Source organism: Protopterus annectens, chromosome 5.part1 (genome assembly GCF_019279795.1).
Source record: "Protopterus annectens isolate FY-2018-M chromosome 5.part1, PAN1.0, whole genome shotgun sequence".
Taxonomy (NCBI): domain Eukaryota; kingdom Metazoa; phylum Chordata; order Ceratodontiformes; family Protopteridae; genus Protopterus; species Protopterus annectens.
In genome coordinates, this window is record NC_056736.1 from 732,299,892 (window position 1) to 732,318,410 (window position 18,519).

General features: G+C 43.5%; 1 protein-coding gene across 4 annotated transcripts in view; it reads left to right on the plus strand.

Annotated features, from left to right (window-relative positions):
- The window catches only part of SPART (spartin), a 579,157-nt gene that overhangs the window by 396,849 nt on the left and 163,789 nt on the right, over positions 1-18,519 (plus strand). For all 4 annotated transcript variants that reach the window (XM_044073369.1, XM_044073365.1, XM_044073366.1 and 1 more), the window contains exon 6: positions 1,640-1,798. In XM_044073369.1, the coding sequence (XP_043929304.1) occupies positions 1,640-1,798 (159 nt within the window). The remainder of the gene's footprint in view (positions 1-1,639; positions 1,799-18,519) is intronic.

An 18,519-nucleotide genomic window follows, 5' to 3' on the forward strand; every position in this document is an offset into this window, starting at 1 on the left:
TCATAAATGTTTACATTTGTATATCAAAATAAACTCTTTCTGCTTATTGTAAGATTTGATCTTCTGAACTGCATCAGAAACTGGTTTTCTTGTGATCAATCTACAACCTCAGCTAACAAGCAAGACATAAATGTGGTACTTTATTTATTATTTGGTTGTTAACCGGCTAAGTGGACTAGTTATTTGACCCTTTTCATTCATTACCTGGGCTCAATAAAAAACACAGGTCTATAGTAATTCAGTACAATAATGTGATGCAAGCATTGGTTATGCAGACAGTAGCATCATGGTACAAAGAAATGACACAAGCATTGGTTATGCAGACAGTAGCATCATGGTACAAAGAAATGACACAAGCATTGGTTATGCCCTACAGTAGCATCATGGTACAAAGAAATGACACAAGGGTTGGTTATGCAGACAGTAACATCATGGTACAAAGAAATGACACAAGTGTTGGTTATGCAGACAGTAGCATCATGGTACAAAGAAATGACACAAGCGTTGGTTATGCAGACAGTAGCATTATGGTACAAAGAAATGACACAAGCGTTGGTTACGCAGACAATAGCATCATAGTACAAAGAAATGACAGAAACGTTGGTTATGCAGACAGCATCATGGTACAAAGAAATGACACAAGCATTGGTTATGCAGGCAGTAGCATCATGGTACAAAGAAATGACACAAACGTTGGTTATGCAGACAGTAGCATCATGGTACAAAGAAATGACACAAGCATTGGGTATGCCTACAGTAGCATCATGGTACAAAGAAATGACACAAGCGTTGGTTATGCAGACAGTAGCATCATGGTACAAAGAAATGACACAAGCATTGGTTATGCAGACAGTAGCATCATGGTACAAAGAAATGACACAAGCATTGGCTAAGCAGACAGTAGCATCATGGTACAAAGAAATGACACAAGCATTGGTTATGCAGACAGTAGCATCATGGTACAAAGAAATGACACAAGCGTTGGTTACGCAGACAATAGCATCATAGTACAAAGAAATGACACAAGCGTTGGTTATGCAGACAGTAGCATCATGGTACAAAGAAATGACACAAGCGTTGGTTATGCAGACAGTAGCATCATGGTACAAAGAAATGACACAAGCGTTGGTTATGCAGACAGAAGCATCATGGTACAAAGAAAGGACACAAGTGTTGGTTAAGCATTCAGGACACGGTACATTTGTGAGTTATGTGAAATGCAACTAGCATGTGTCAACAACCATAGTATGTATCATATTACATTACAGAAGAGATATAATAATGAGCACATTTTTACACAGAATGCCTATTTATATAAGTGCTGTAATGCTTATGTATACAGCATGTTACAGTATGTGATAGTGTACAACATTGTATTGTACTTGTATTGCTATATCTTGGATGAATTCAGCCATTGTCAGTTTGCCCATTGTCTATGTTAACAAACAAAACACTAAGGTCTGGGTATAACTTGTGGTATTGTGTATAATTTAGAAATCAGTTCACTAGAGACTGGAAAGAAGCTAACCAATAGCTGATATTTGTGAACCATTATTACTGCTAATGAATACCTTTAAGTATGGATGACACTTTTAGAAAAGTAAATTGTCACATGTTTGTTTTGGTTCTTTTCTTTTAGTTGATGGTGTATGTTGTATAGCTAGCAAAGCTGGAAAGGAGCTGGCACCGCATGTGAAAAAGCATGGAAGTAAATTAGTTCCTGACTCTATCAAAAAAGACAAAGATGGAAAATCCACATTCGATGGTGCCCTAGCAGTAGCAGCAAGTGGTGTTCAGGGTAAGAACCAGCATGCAGGAAGTAATTACACTTGTGCTGTTATTAAGAAATGATGGCTTAATCAAATACTTGTTTAAAACACTGTTTTATAATATATGCTACTTACCTTAAACATGGTCCGTTTGTAATTTACAAACATAACAGTAGGCCTTTGATTCATTAAGACTACCTGAGTGTTGCAGCTTACCCTGTGTTCATAGGTTCATAGGTAGGTACTAGGCTATTGGCCCTAGGGCCTATACAAGCCTAGCCAAAAAGGTGCCCTGGCTTTCGCCACCCAAGGAAATGATTTCCCTGTGCCCCTGTCAAGCAGAACCACAGAATTGATCCCTGGGGTGAATTTCCTATTACCCTTCCAATCATTAGTGTAATAGCTCTTCCTTTTCAACACCTTTTTTTTTTTTCCAACTCCTAGAGTGACCTTTATATTTTCCTGTAGAGGTGCACCCCTCTAGCTCCCTCAGTGCTGTGCTTTGGAATCCTTACCATCATTTTCTTAAGTAGCTGTGCAGGGAGCAGCATTGTCACCTCACAGCAAGAGTTTTCCCCAATTTTGTTCTTGGTGGGGTGCCGTCTGTACAGAATCTGCACATCCTTCCTCTGTGTGGGTTTATGCCTTGTGCTCCATTTTACTCCTACATCCCGAAGACGTGATAGGTTGATAGGTGATTCTAAACTGTCATTAGCTGGGCGGAGGTGTCAGAGTAATACAGAGGAGATGCCTAGAAATCTATTTATTTTCCCTAGTAAACCTTGTAGATGGTGTTGGCTGTTCATGGGGTCACTATAAAGGTCAGATGTGACTTAACAGCACTGGATAGATGGCATATTTGTTTGCTTTTTCCTTAGTAAACCGGGAAAGTAGGCTGACCCTTGGGCTCATTGCAACCATGATCTAAGGCATATACAAGACTGTATTATTATATGTAAACAATTTAGAGCACCCACTGCATCAGTTTGTTCTTGGGACTTGGAAAGAACTGGAGTATCTAGATAAACCCCATGCAAACATGAGGACAGCATATAGACTCCAAACAGATAGTGTGTGGAAGTGAGCCTTGAACCTTGAGCACCAGAACTTTGAGCCAGATATCTTACCACTGAGGCAACATTTTGCCCAGATAAACATCTTAAGTCTACATCCCTCAATTTGCCATTAAACTTACGAGATTTCAGAAAAAAATGAAATCATGACTTTTGAAACATAATATATACAGTTCCTTCAGAGATGACAAGCTAATTATGTCAGTATTATACTGCTTCCAGCATTTTCTTTTTAAGCGTTACACTTTATACTTCATAATTTTAAACTGTGGAATTTTGTTTTTTGATATCGCATTAGGATGTCAGTGTATATATTGTAAATACTGTGTATGTAGTATACATACATTGTAAACATTTTGTAATTGTAATTTGATTTCTTTTGCATATATCAGGCATTGTGGAGGTGTTGTAGCTACATGATTGATCCACCTTTTATGATATGTTATTGGCTTCCACTACATTTTTCTTGTACTGGATTGGGTCAACTAACGGAGGTGTGGTTTTACAATACAAGTTATTCAAAGGTTTTGATGATGTCTCTGATGACAAAAGTACTTAACTGTAGATGTTATGTGATCCTATCTCGCCTACATTCTGACTGATGGGTTCGGAGCCGATCCCTCGGCTCCGACTCGGCACGCTTATGCCAAAGAGCGAAGTCTCTTATTGGCTGAGCTTACTATATCCCAGGATGCACCACTACCAGTCCCCCAGATCTCGTTTGCCGCTAACTAGCAAAGACGTGGTCTCGAGCTGGCTGAGCTAAGTAGTGTTTTTCACTAACTTTTTCTGTCAGAAATTTTCTATTTCTTAAACAAAAAGCTGTTTTAACAGCTATAGGGTACTTTTGTGTGTGATTGGTGATTTTTTTCTGAAGTGTGTCTCTTTTTTCTCTGTAATAGACTTACTGATTTGTGGCTATAATGTCTCAGGCACCTAGGCCTTCGGGCTTTAAATAGTGCACTAAGTGTAATTTTAAGATGTCAATCACAGATGACCACTCTCTCTGTGTATATTGTTTGGGCGCCAAACATTTGCAAGAGTCCTGCAGCGTATGTCACGCGTTTTCCTCCAGGGTCCTCCAAGAGAGGAAAAATAAACTTATTTTGAAAGGCCTTATAAAACCCTCTTTTGAAGAGGCATTAGCATCCTCTCCTTCTCCTGCTAAAAGAAAGGTCGGCTGCCGGCCAGTCCGTCGGACCCGACCGCCAAAGACATAGGCAGGCTTCTCCTTCGGCTCCACGGACTTCGGAGCCGAGGGTGAACGGTCTGCCTCGATGCCTCCAGTCTCGACTCCTCTGGGTTCTGGAGCCGATGGCTGGAGCATCGAGGCGGAGTCACCTTCATCGGCTCCACTGATCTCGGAGCCGATGAAGGTTATCCGCTCAGACACTTCCTCCTCGGCGCCCGAAGTCCTCTCGGCACCGATGGAAATTGGTTATTCCTCGGCGCCGATAGTTATCGAGTCGCCTCGAGCCGGGTCCCATAGTCCTGGAGCCGTTGGAGACCTACCGGACCCGTTCGTCTCTTCCAGGTCATCAAGATTGTCAGATTCGATATAGACAGGGTGCTCCAAAGACTGTTCCAGTCCCCAGTCTTTCAAAACTTGTTTCGGCTCCGACCCAATTGGCTTGGAGCCGATAGCTAATCATTGCTATTCCTCCTCCGACCGCTTGGCTCCATGGAGCAGGTGCTGATGGGCCGATAGAGATTCCAGGGTCGGTTCCGACCCTTACTCCAACCCGGCCTTGGTCTGAGTTTAGCACACGGACTTCCTCGGCCGGACCGGGGTGACGTTTGGGACCAATGCTGGCGGTTCGAGCCTCCCTCTCGGTGCTTCGCCACGGGACTTCCGTCGGCTATCATGGCTCGGGGACCGGACACTCCCAGGATTCTGGGGTCCGGCTTTCAGAGCTATGAGGAGTGCCTTGGCCAAGTCTTCTTCGGTCATCTCTCTGGCTTTACCGGCACCTTCCTGGGCATGGAGACTGGGTCTTTGGCAGTTCCCCTGTCTTTAGGCAGCGGAGCCCCGGGGCCTGAGGTTACCCCCACTGGGGTTCCCTCCTCCTGAGGGTTCTTCGAGTTGTCTTGGAGGAGCCCCAAGGAAGAGATCGCAAGAGGAAGCCGTGGACTCCCCAGTCTCTTACATCGGACACTGATCTTGATGATGCAGAGGGGTCCCCAGGTCGCCCTCGGATGATGTCTCATTTGCGGACATTCTAGAGATCCTTAAGCAATGAGGCGGCTGGATTTCCAAACCCCACTCCACTGGTGAGTCAGTGATTTTCAAGGCCTTGGGCTCAGCCCTCCGCCTCCTGGGTGTCTCCTGACGCGAGCTCCTGGATTTGGTTTGTCGGAGGGCGGAATCCAGATACTGTCAGAACCAGTCCCTTCGCCTAACAAATTTTTGTCTGCCCACCCGAGAAGAGTTCTTGTGTGCGTGGCTGTAGATGCCATGGTGGTGGCATCTGCTACACAGCAGGACGTGGCAGAGGCTTCAACGTCCGTCCATCCTCCTAATAAGGAGTCTAGGAGCATGGACCGATGAAGCGCACCCTGACTTCAGCGGCCTTTACTCTGAGGTCCCTGAATTATTTGGCACATTTCACCAGACTACAGAGGGATCTGGTCAAGGAGTTGTCAGACTCCCTCTCAGGTAACCTACCTGAGCAGCTAGCCCAGTCGGTTAGCTCTCAGTTGGCTATCCTTACCTCGATTTCTAACTCGTCCATGAGGCTCATTTCATATGCGGCCGAAGGGGCGGGCAGAGCGGCAGGCACAGGTGTGGCTCTACGGAGACAAGCCTGGCTCCGTTTGTATCATTTCGCGGAGGCCTTCAAGTCTTCCTTCGCCTTGCTCCCTTTGATGGGTCCTCTTTGTTTGGACCCAAGGTTAAAGACACTCTTACCCGCTCGCGAGCAAGAGGGAAAACTTTATCTGCCGTGAGCATCGTTATTCACTCCCTTCGGCCTTATCCCAAGGCTAAAGAGGAGGGAAGATGTGGTTCCAAATCACAGAAGTTTTTCCTCAACAGCAGGAAGATTCCCCTTCTAGAGGCAGGAAATTTTTCTGGGAGACGCCGTCCCAGAGGCGGCAGAGGGCCCCGCAACACCGGAGACCGTGAGTCCTTTCGTGGCTCTTCAGCCTCCCACACTTCATGAGGGATTGCCCGGCTGTGCTGCTCCGGAGCCAGTCGGGTGCCGTTTTGCCAAGCACCTAAAAGCATTGGGAGTCTATCACTCAGGACAGATGGGTGCTTCGGATTATTGCCGGAGGTTACACCATTCCCTTCACACATCCACCCCCACCGTCCAAAAAAATCCCAGACCCACCACCCAGTCAAAGGGATATTGTAGCCGCAGAAGCGTCAAAGCTGCTAGAAAAAGGAGTCATCCAACCAGTCCCCACAGACCAGATCGGATCCAGAAATTACTCAAGGTTCTTTTTAGTGCCAAAAAAGACAGGGGACCTGAGACCCATTTTGGATCTCAGCAAACTAAACCACTCCGTCTTGAAGTCCAAATTCCGAATGGTCACTTTACAATCCATTCTCCCATTGTTGGAGAAGGATGTTTGGATGTGCTCCATAGATCTCAAGGACGCCTATTATCACATACCGATACATCAGGCGTCCAGGAGGTATCTGCGCTTCAGCCTGGGAGACAGTCATTTCCAATTTTGCGCACTGCCCTTTGGTCTCACCACAGCCCCCAGGGTGTTCACCAAATGTTTGGCAGTAATGACTGCTCACCTGAGGAGTCTCGGATTCTAAGTGTTTCCCTATCTGGACGACTGGCTCCTGACTGCCACCACCAGGCATCTACTACTAGAGAACCTCACAGCCACCATCTCCTGGGTGCTTCCTGGGAATTACATTCAACTGGTCAAAGTCTGTCTTGCTGCCCTCTCAGCGCATAAGATTCATAGGAGCAGAGATAGACTCAAAATTGATGCGAATCTTCCTTCCTACCGAAAGGATACAAACATTACAAGGTCAAGTCAGAGCCCTGCTTCCAAAATCCAAAGCCCCAGCCAGGTTGGTCCTGCAACTTTTAGGTTCAATGTCTGCCACGGTTCTTTTAGTTCCTCTGGCAAGATTGCACATGAGAATTCTTCAGTGGATGTTATCGACACAATGGTCTTTTCAGGATCTCCCTCTCAAATCATCGCATACTGATTACAGAAACGTGCAAACGGGACCTCCGCTGGTGGCTTCAGTCATCCAATCTGAGTCAGGGAAGACCTTTTGTTATACCCCCTCCGGTGGCCACCTTGACAACGGATGCCTCCCAGACGGGGTGGGGGGGCATTGTCTGGGCAGGTCAGTTCAGGGTTCTTGGCTTCCGAACGAGACATTACTTCATATCAATGTGTTGGAAATGAGGGCTGTACTTCTGTCCCTTCAGGCACTCCACAAGTTTCTCCCTCAAGGCATTATCGCTATCCAAACAGACAACATGTCGGTTGTCTGGTATCTAAACAAACAAGGAGGGACCAGATCTTACCCCTTTGCAGAGAGGCCATGAGGGTGTGGGAATGGGCTGTAGTTACCAACCGCTTCCTGGTAGCTGACCCACATCCCAGGAAAATCCAATGTATTGGCCGGACAGATTAAGCAGGACTATTCTCTCTCCTCACAGTGGTCCCTGAACGAGAACAGTAGCAGCTCAGGTTTTCAAAAGATGGGGACCCGTACTGCGAGCCTATTTGCAACACCACAAAACGAAGTGCAGAAGGTTCTTTTCCTTGACCCAGCGTCAGGGAGGCAGTTACGGATGCTCTAGTCCAACCTGGGCCAGCAGGACTGCTTTATGCTTTTCCTCCAGTTCCGCTCCTCCCCAAAGTCATCCAAAAGCTTCCCAATTGGGGTCCACAATGATTCTAATTGCTCCATACTGGCCTCGTCAGGTATGGTTCCCTAAAAACTCTGGACACAAGTGTTGGTTAAGCATTCAGGACACGGTACATTTGTGAGTTATGTGAAATGCAATTAGCATGTGTCAACAACCATAGTATGTATCGTAGAAGAAATATAATAATGAGCAGATTTTTACACAGAATGCTTATTTATATAAGTGCTGTAATACTTATGTATACAGCATGTTACAGTATGTGATAGTGTACAACATTGTATTGTACTTGTATTGCTATATCTTGGATGAATTCAGCCTTTGTCAGTTTGCCCATTGTCCATGTTAACAAACAAAATACTAAGGTCTGGGTATAACTTGTGGTATTGTGTATAATTTAGAAATCAGTTCACTAGAGACTGGAAAGAAGCTAACCAATAGCTGATATGTGTGAACCATTATTACTGCTAATGAATACCTTTAAGTATGGATTTTTATACAGGAAGGAATGACACTTTTAGAAAAGTAAATTCTCACATGTTTGTTTTGGTTCTTTTCTTTTAGTTGATGGTGTATGTTGTATAGCTAGCAAAGCTGGAAAGGAGCTGGCACCGCATGTGAAAAAGCATGGAAGTAAATTAGTTCCTGACTCTATCAAAAAAGACAAAGAAGGAAAATCCACATTCGATGGTGCCCTAGCAGTAGCAGCAAGTGGTGTTCAGGGTAAGAACCAGCATGCAGGAAGTAATTACACTTGTGCTGTTATTAAGAAATGATGGCTTAATCAAATACTTGTTTAAAACACTGTTTTATAATATATGCTACTTACCTTAAACACAGTCCATTTGTAATTTACAAACATAACAGTAGGCCTTTGATTCATTAAGACCACCTGAGTGTTGCAGCTTACCCTGTGTTCATAGGTAGGCACTAGGCTATTGGCCCTAGGGCCTATACAAGCCTAGCCAAAAAGGTACCCTGGCTTTTGCCACCCAAGAAAATGATGTCCCTGTGCCCCTGTCAAGCAGAACCACAGAAGTGATCCCCGGGGTGAATTTCCTATTACCCATCTAATCATTAGTGTAATAGCTCTTCCTTTTCAACACCTTTTTTTTTTCCAACTCCTAGAGTGACCTTTATATTTTCCTGTAGAGGTGCACCCCACTATCTCCCTCAGTGCTGTGCTTCGGAATCCTTACCATCATTTTCTTAAGTAGCTGTGCAGGGAGCAACATTGTCACCTCACAGCAAGAGTTCTCCCCAATTTTGTTCTTGGTGGGGTGCCGTCTGTACAAAATCTGCACATCCTTCCTCTGTGTGGGTTTATGCCTTGTGCTCCATTTTACACCTACATCCCGAAGACGTGATAGGTTGATAGGTGATTCTAAACTGTCATTAGCTGGGCGGAGGTGTCAGAGTGATACAGAGGAGAGGCCTAGAAATCTATTTCATTTCCCTAGTAAACCTTGTAGATGGTGTTGGCTGTTCATGGGGTCACTGTAAAGGTCAGATGTGACTTAACAGCACTGGATAGATGGCATATTTGTTTGCTTTTTCCTTAGTAAACTGGGAAAGTAGGCTAACCCTTGGGCTCATTGCAACCATGATCTAAGGCATATACAAGACTGTATTATTATATGTAAACAATTTAGAGCACCCACTGCATCAGCTTGTTCTTGGGACTTGCAAAGAACTGGAGTATCTAGAGAAACCCCATGCAAACATGAGGACAGCATATAGATTCCAAACAGATAGTGTGTGGAAGTGAGCCTTGAACCTTGAGCACCAGAGCTTTGAGCCAGATATCTTACCACTGAGGCAACATTTTGCCCAGATAAACATCTTAAGTCTGCATCCCTCAATTTGCCATTAAACTTACGAGATTCCAGAAAAAAAATTAAATCATGACTTTTGAAACATAATATATACAGTTCCTTCAGAGATGACAAGCTAATTATGTCAGTACTATACTGCCTCCAGCATTTTCTTTTTAAGCGTTACACTTTATACTTCATAATTTTAAGCTGTGGAATTCTGTTTTTTGATATCGCATTAGGATGTCAGTGTATATATTGTAAATACTGTGTATGTAGTATGCATACATTGTAAACATTTTGTAATTGTAATTTGATTTCTTTTGCATATATCAGGCATTGTGGAGGTGTTGTAGCTACATGATTGATCCACCTTTTATGATATGTTATTGGCTTCCACTACATTTTTCTTGTACTGGATTGGGTCAACTAACAGAGGTGTGGTTTTACAATGCTTTTATTTGTTGTTTGATTGTTGCAAGTTATTCAAAGGTTTTGATGATGTCTCTAATGACAAAAGTGCTTAACTGTAGTTTTAACATTGTACATTAAAGGTATTTGTGAGCTTTGAGCTACCTGGTCATTTCCCATTAACAAAGGATGATAAACCCAGACACTGTTTGGGTGGTGAGCCTCCTTGTGCATTAAAACATCCAAAACATGGCGTGTCTGGCACAAGTATGGTAAGACTCCAAAGGATTGTCAGGGGTTAGGTAAGATCATTCTTGGCTAAATGAGAGAGGGAGAGACACAGACATGGGTCAGTCTTCCTATTATAGAAACACCAATGCAACTCTAAAAATGCTGATTCTAGACTACCAGCTAGTACCTACAATTCCCCTGATTCTGGTCTATGATTTTGGTGAAACATTGGAGAATGTTCATTGATTAAGGATGGTTTGCACGGATTTCCAGTAGCCTCCCATCATTACCTCCATTTTCTTACCTTTGGCTTTCCCACACCCAGCATATGGTCTTCAAGCAGTGGTCCCACATATTGTCAACCCACTGGATCCTTTGTCCATGGAGGATCCTTTCACTGTTGAGAATCATTTTGCATGAACCACTAGCACATGAGGTTGAAACTGCAGAAATGTAAGCACTGGCAGACTCTGACAGGAGACTGTTCCACTGTTGACATGATAGCAGTTAGAAGGCTTTGGGCACCAGCTCTAGCCCTTAAGTTCTTTTCTGTTTGGGTCTTGGTTTGAACACACCTGAGACAAGCAGCCTCCGGCCTTTGTGCTTTGTTTGCAAGGTTTGTCTTGGAAGCAGCCAAACAAACACAGGCACATGCCCCAGTACTGGTGAACTGAGTCACAGATGATGATGTTAACATCCGCTATATGTGCTGCCTGCATAAGAACATTTTGACCAGAATATGTGACACTTTTCTTACTCCTTAGTCTCTTCCTTACTGTCTTCCTAACCTGGCTGTCCCATAAGGTTTCCCAGTATATTTCCAGGGATAGGAAAAAAGAGCAGGCATGTTTCCTGTTATGTAGAAAAAAAGGTTATTTGCCGTCTCGCTATATTCTTGTTAACGTAAGTCAAAAGATTAGGTTTACAAACCATTTCATTCTCCAGAGTCCCTTCCAGATGATCCTTCCTTTGGGAACTTCAAAAGGGATGTGGAGTCAGCAATGAAGCAATTCCAGGATTTAGTGGAGGCCTTTGTTTTGCTTTTCTGGGATTATTCTTTCCTTTATGGCCTCATATGAGGACTCAGCAATGTACACAAGAATGTTTGTACAAATCTATGCAAGTATGTTTGTATCAACCTGTCTGTGTTGTATTATTTTTCAGCTATAGTATTATTTTGATCATTTCTTGCATATACTGTATTTTTCACTACTGTTGTGATGTACTCACTTAGGCTGTGCCTGAAATTGTTCATTTGAGATCCGTGCACTACCCTGATAAACAAACATAAATAAATAAAAAAATCCTAATACTTGCAAAGAAGACGGCGAGTATTCATTTCTCAGTTCTTCCACAAGAGAATGATACTGTAACTTCCAGGGTTCAGTGCTTCCAGTCAGGCTAACCTTTCTGAACCTAAACCCACCTGGCAAAGGAATACCATGGTTTGGAGAAGCTAAATAAAGATTACCTTTGTTGGAGCTGTGTTCTGTGAATTACTCAGTGAGTCTATTGTCTATTGTTACATTTCTAATATATTTCTCAGGACGTTTTGGATAAGCTGGATGGCTGCCCATCCTTTCAGAGTTTATTTTTTTGTTCACCATTTGCAGAAGGAGACTGTTCCTTTTGTGATTAGTGCACTTTGGGCTACTTTTTGTAATTCAAGTGAAGTACTGGAATCAATGTTATTTGCATCAATGTTTTTATACAACAGTAGTTTATATCATATCATCCTGCAGTAGACTGGCATCTTGCCCAGAATTACTTTTCTGCCTCATGCCTGTTGAACTTTGGGACTGGCTGTGACCAGGCACAACCCTGACTTGGATAAAGTGTTTGCAGAAAATGAATGAATTATTGCACATAATGTGATTTTGTTGCAAAGAATACCTGTATTTTGTTACAAAGAATTAGTGTACTTCGCATTACTTTGAGTGACCTTGGCTGCTGTTTTTCTGAAGAACTGAAACTTGGTTAGTCAGTGCAAAAAGAGGATAAGTAAAAACTGTGGATAAAGGAGACTGTTCTAAAAGTTATTTACATATGCACTACAAATTCAATAAGAAACATAACTGTCTGGCCATCAACTAGCTCTGTAATCAACTAGCTCTGTAAGTGAAAAGGACAACCAAATGAAGTGTTTTATTTAAAACCTGAATATCAAACAGTCAAGGAGTGACCTGATAGAGCAGTATAGATGTTTATTAAGTAGTAAGATGAAGGACAAGATGAAACTGAAGTAGGAATATTTATCAAGTTTTACAACAAGAGCTAAAATCAACGTCTGGGTTAAAAATAAAAGCACTGAAAGGCTATATCTCAAAAAGACCAAGGATTAAAACACAAAACTGGGGAGCAGTCAAGAAATGAAGCCTCAAAAATAGAAAGAGATGTGCAGGTATTTTGTACTGTGATATCAGTGGTATTCGATCTGTTATATCGTGATACATATAAAAAGGTTGAGAAAATGAGATATGCGCTCAGTGTGTTTACAATATGTGGGATTTCTTAATCTCTATGGAATAAACAGAATTTGAAGTGGAAAAGTTGCTCAGGTCATTAAGAATTGAAAAATTCAGAATTCTGCAGCATGGCAGTTTCATTAAGTAAGCAAAATTATTATATTGTTAAACATTATTGATTAGAAGTGTGGAATCAGTATAAGAAAAGGTTCATAGGTTCATACTAGGCTATCTGCCCTAGGGCATTTATAAGCTTAGCCAGAGTGTGTTTGGCTTTCGCCACCCATTTTAAATTAATTTTGCTATGCCCTTTTTCGAGGTTAGTATACTGTGCCTCTGTCTAACAGTGACACAGAAATGATACCCTGGGTAAACCTACGATCTCCCATCCACTCATCAAGATTCCTCTTGAAGAGAGTCAATGAGGGACTCTGCCTAACCTGGACTGGGATTTTATTCCAGAGTGAAGGGAGCCTCTGGGTTATGAATCTGTCCGTCCAGCATGTCCTACTTATTTCAGTGCTGAGGTTCAAGTCTCTCGAGCTCGTAGCTCGATGGGATTTGGATTTTCTGCGGTGCAGCATGTCCATTAATTCCGAGTTGGACATGGCTTTATACGTCAGGCACAGATTGCCTCTGAGCAGGCAGTATGCCACTGAGTAGAGCTGGAGTTTCTTTAACCGGGCAGCATATGGCATCTGTTTGAGCCCTTTGATCCTCTTGGTGAGGTACTTTTGGGGTCTTTCCAGTTGCTGCAGGTGTCTGGTAAGGTACATCCCAAAAGGGGCATTGTACTCAATTATGGGCCTGATGAGGGATGAGTAAAGAGGCACGTTGACCTCCCCTGATGTAGATGTGAAAACCTTCATGATTAGGTGGGCTATATAAAATGTTTTTCTAACCACTTTGGCCACGTGGTTGTCAAATGAGAGATCGCTATCAACTTGGGTCCCCAGGTCCCTAATTACTTCTTCTGTACTTAATGGATTACCACCTATGTGGTAATTTGTGGGCACTTTGTTTTTGCCAAAGGGGATGACTATACACTTTCTGGCGTTTAGCTTGAGGCCATGGCTCTGGCACCAGTTGTCTGTTTCTATGAGGCCCTTTTGGAGGATGCTTGTGTCAGCTGGAGAGTCGATTATGGCGCCCAGTTTGCAGTCATCTGCGAACTTGGTCAGCCACAGTCCTTCCGTGTTTGCCTGTACCTCCGAGAAATATATACCGAACAAGAGAGGTCCCAAGACTGAGCCTTGTGGGACGCCACTTGTAACTGGTTTGGAGTCTGACATGGTTCCAGCAATTCTAACCATGTGGGTTCTGTCCTTGAGCCAGTTTGCAACCCATCTAGTGACATAGGGGTTTATATTTAAGCTGGTGAGCTTATCTATAATGCCCGAGTGGGGTATTGTATCGAAGGCTTTTGCGAGGTCCAGGTAGGCTGTGTAGACCACCTTCCCCTCGTCAGTGGCCTTGGTGACTGTTTCAAAGAAATTGACCAGGTTTAAGAGGCAGGATCTGCCCTTAACAAAGCCGAACTGGGTAGAATCCAGTGTCTGTAGGTCCCCAATATCTTTATTTATGAGGTCCATGATGATCCTTTCCATAGCTTTGCAGACCAAGCTAGTCAGGCTTATGGGGCGATAGTTTCCAGGATCCGTTGGGGCACCACCTTTGTGGAGAGGGACCACTGTTGCTGTACCCCACTCTTTGGGTACATATCCTGTAGTAAGGCTGAGATTGATCAGTAGTTTTATGTTTGGGTTTAGCTCTTCTTGGAGTTCATGTAGGCGCACCCGGGACACCATCTGGTCCCATTGATGCTGTGTTTTTTGCTTTGGAGAAGGGCGGCTCTTACCTGAGCATCTGAGATGTCAGGGGGGCAGCACTCTGCTGGGATAGATTTTAAGCCCTTTGGTGGGGGGGGAGAAGTTTGCGCTGAACCTATCAGCTAGGATGTTGGCAATGTCTGTGGGTTTGGTGTATTTTTTGTCATTTTGGACTAATTCTGAGCATATCTGGGAATTCCCACCCAGGTTCCTAACATAACTAAAGAAAGCCTTGTGATTATCCTTGGTGTCCTATGCAATTTTTCTCTCGAAGCTGGCCTTGGACGATTTTATGAGTGCCTGTAGTTTTTTGCTAATACCGATCAGAGATGCCTTCCCTTTTTGGGATTTTGCTCTATCATGTAGTAGCTTCCTCCATCTATTATATAGTTTGTTTATGGCTGGGGTCCACCAGACAGGACGTCTGCCTTTGGAGGATTGGGTCTTGGTTTTATTTGGGATTGCATGATCCATGCATTCCTGAAGGTGTTCATAGAATGCGTTTATAAAGGATTCTGCGGTCTGGGTCATTATTTTCCAAAGGCCCGGGGCTTTGAAGGATGGCACCTGAGTTTTGAGGAGTGTGAAATTTGCTTTAGAGAAGTTTTTCACGGTGGTTTTCTGGGCAGGGGGTGGGGTCGGGATGTGAATATCCAGTGAGATTAGTTTCTGGTCTGATCTTACCAGTAAGGGATACACTTCTGGTCTGGAGCATAGAGTCCCCATGTTGGTGATGATCAGGTCCAGTATGTTTTCCGTCTTGTGGGAGTGGTAACAAGTTGTTCCATAGCATTTGAGTTTATAAATTCTAGGAACCTTTGGGCTAGGGTGTTGGAGCTAGAGTAATGCTCCCAGTCTATGTTTGGGTAGTTGAAGTCGCCCAATATAATGGTGTTTGGAGAGACCTTCATATTTTCCAGTGTTCTCAGGAAGCGAGTGGAGTTCCTGGGTTTGAGAGGGTGGTCTGTAGCAGGCTATAAACTGGAAGGCAGTTTTACCCACTGTTAGTTGCACATGGATAGTCTCTGATGCTTCGTGCTGTGCCACCAACCTGGAGGTGTGGGTATCGTTGACTAATTTTGATACTCCCTCCTTTTTGTGGTTTTGGTCCAAGTTTTGGGGCGAAAAGCATGGTATGAGGTATAACCTGGTAGTGCTGGGGTGCTCTCGGGAGCCTTGAACCAGGTTTCTGTTACTGCACAGATATCGATGTTCTCCATGCTAAGGAGAGTTTGGTGCATGCATCTTGAGGTTTAGACTTCTGGCGTTGAGTAGCATTACTCTTAGTTTCTTATCCCTTGTGATACCTATGGAGGTGGGTTTATCTTTTGAGCCTTGCCTAAAAAGGCACTATGGGGGTAGCAAGAGCCTTTGCCAATATCCGAAAGCCCAGGGGTGACAGGTGCAAGCCGTCCCTAGCGAAGCATCGTGGCTTGTCGAGCATGTCATCCCAGGCTGACAGGCATTGGATCCCCTTTGAATGACACCAATACTTAAGCCAATTGTTGAAATTGATCATCTTGTCTTCATATTGTGGCATCATTCTTGGTGAGGGTAAGATGCTACTCAAGGTCAGGGTCATACCGGGCTGGGCTACATGCTCATAGAGCTCCTCTATGTCTCTTTTCATGTAGTCCAGGGAGGTACGTCTCAGGTCATTCACACAGGTATGGGCCATGACTGAGTCATATTTGTACTTGCCTTGGAGTGACCTGAGTGCGTGTGTTATGTGGCGGATCCTAGCGCCCGACAGGCAGCTCACCGTGACCTTCTCCTTGTTCAGCTTGATGAGCGGGACGTCAGTGTGCCTGACGATAGAGTCACCTATTACAGGTGTATCAGGTGTGTTGTTTAGCCTTAAGGGCTGTGACTGTTCGGCACACTGGCTTTGTGAGCTATGTGTTGCACATGTTTTGTTTTGGGGTAGCGGTTGCTTGGGTGTCTGCTTTGGAGGTCTCTGCTGCTTAGGCAGATTTTTTTTTAGAGCCTCCGAGTATGTTTTTGTGTGTTTATGTGTTTGCTTTGCTGTTGTGGTAGGTCTATGTGAGACTGGAATTGTAGTGAGTGTGGTTTCCTTCTCCTCCTGACTGGTTACGCCAGTACTGAGTTGAGAGAGCTTAGCCTCCAGTTTAGCTATATGGTTGCATCTCTCACATGTGTTGGAATTTGTTGGGAGGAGTATAGGGTTGTCTGTGAACATGAGGCAGTTGTAACATTGCCTCAAGATTCCCACATTCACCAGCTGGACCAGAGAGGAGATTGACAACTGACCTTTGGACATGCTAGAATAGTATTGGGAATTCCTTTATAATTGAAAAAAGGGCCAATGGGGAACAAGGTACTCAGGGTGAGTTTGTGAGGGTGTAGTGCTTTTAATTTTTTAGTGCTGACTTAGTGAGCAAGTGCCAGGTAACTTAAATGCAATGTGTTACAGGTAACTTAAATGCAAAAACGGCAAACAGTAACTTTCTTTCAAGTGAAACAAGGAATTAAGTACAGTAAGCAATGCAGATATCACTAGGGATCCACAGAAGCGCTGAAAAGCCGCGTTTTAGGTGGAATTATCGTTTCAGGGAAATAACAAGCAAACAAACAACAAGCATACAAACCAAGCTAGATTCAGAAGGCCTGGATCTAGTCTATGCTACAGCAAACAAGGTGTACCAATTTCAGTAAGAAACAGTTCAAATATGCAGGCACTATAAGCCTTTAACCAGAAATTCCCAGCTCAGAAGGGCAGACTCCAGCCTCTCCTCCCACAAGAGTACAGACCACAAACCTTCTTAATGTAAATTAACTGGCCTGAAGCCCAAGTGCTTAAACCAGAACTAATACACTTTTAGAATAACAGACACTGAGCCCTCAATCAGCAGTTCCCAACTTAGAAGGATGTAAGCTACCTGTCCTGCCACCACAGTGCAGGCCACAAATCTTCCTAATGTAAAACAACTGGTCTGAAGCCCAAGTGCTTAATCCAAAAGACTTAGAATGACAGCTACACTTTAATCAAGTTACTACCAAGCAGTAATAAATGCAGTTGAATACTTTAAAGAATGCCTGGATTAGTGCTCAAGTTACACAAACAAAGCTAGATTCATCAGGCCTGGATCTAGTCTATGCTACAGCAAACAAGGTGTACCAATTTCAGTAAGAAGCAGTTCAAATATGCAGGCACTATAAGCCTTTAACCAGAAATTCCCAGCTCAGAAGGGCAGAGTCCAGCCTCTCCTCCCACAAGAGTGTAGACCACAAACCCTCTTAATGTAAAATAACTGGCCTGAAGCCCAAGTGCTTAAACCAGAATTAATACACTTTTAGAATAACAGGCACTGAGCCCTCAATCAGTAGTTCCCAACTTAGAAGGATGTAAGCTACCTGTTCTGCCACTACAGTGCAGACCACAAACCTTCTTAATGTAAAACAACTGGTCTGAAGCCGAAGTGCTTAAACTAAAAGGCTTAGAATGAGTTACACCAAGCAGTAATAAATACAATTGAGTACTTTTAAGATGACGCAAAAGCAAAATAAAGTAGGAAGAAACACAAATACAGTAAAAGCAGATAATTTTTTTTTTCTTGTAGTGGAACGAGAGAAAGGAGTAGCAGAAACTAAGCTGATTGGCCTTCTCAAATGTTCTCCCTGTACTGGGTAGAATGAGCTAATGACACTAGACTGGGAGGAGGGTCCCAGATCAAATTTACACTAGGGGCGGGCAACTGCAAAGCCACCGGCTATAAAAAACACTATACCAACAGGGAGGGAGGGTGGCAAACAAACTGCAGAAATGCTTCTCACAGCTGAAAAGCAGCGGTGAGCCTTTAAATGAAAGTTTTAAGCAGCTAAAGGAGCCTCTAGAAAAAAGAGTTTAACTGCAACAAGTTATCAGAAACAAACAACCCAACAGATGCTTACTAAAAGTGGACAATTTCCAGTTAATACCTCACACACAGTGAAACTAGCTAGAAAAATACACAGTACACAAAGTGCTATACATAACAAAGAAATAAAGAACAAAATAAACAAAAAACAGGATACTTAATGTTATATATTATAGCTTCGGTAAATGAATGTTACAGG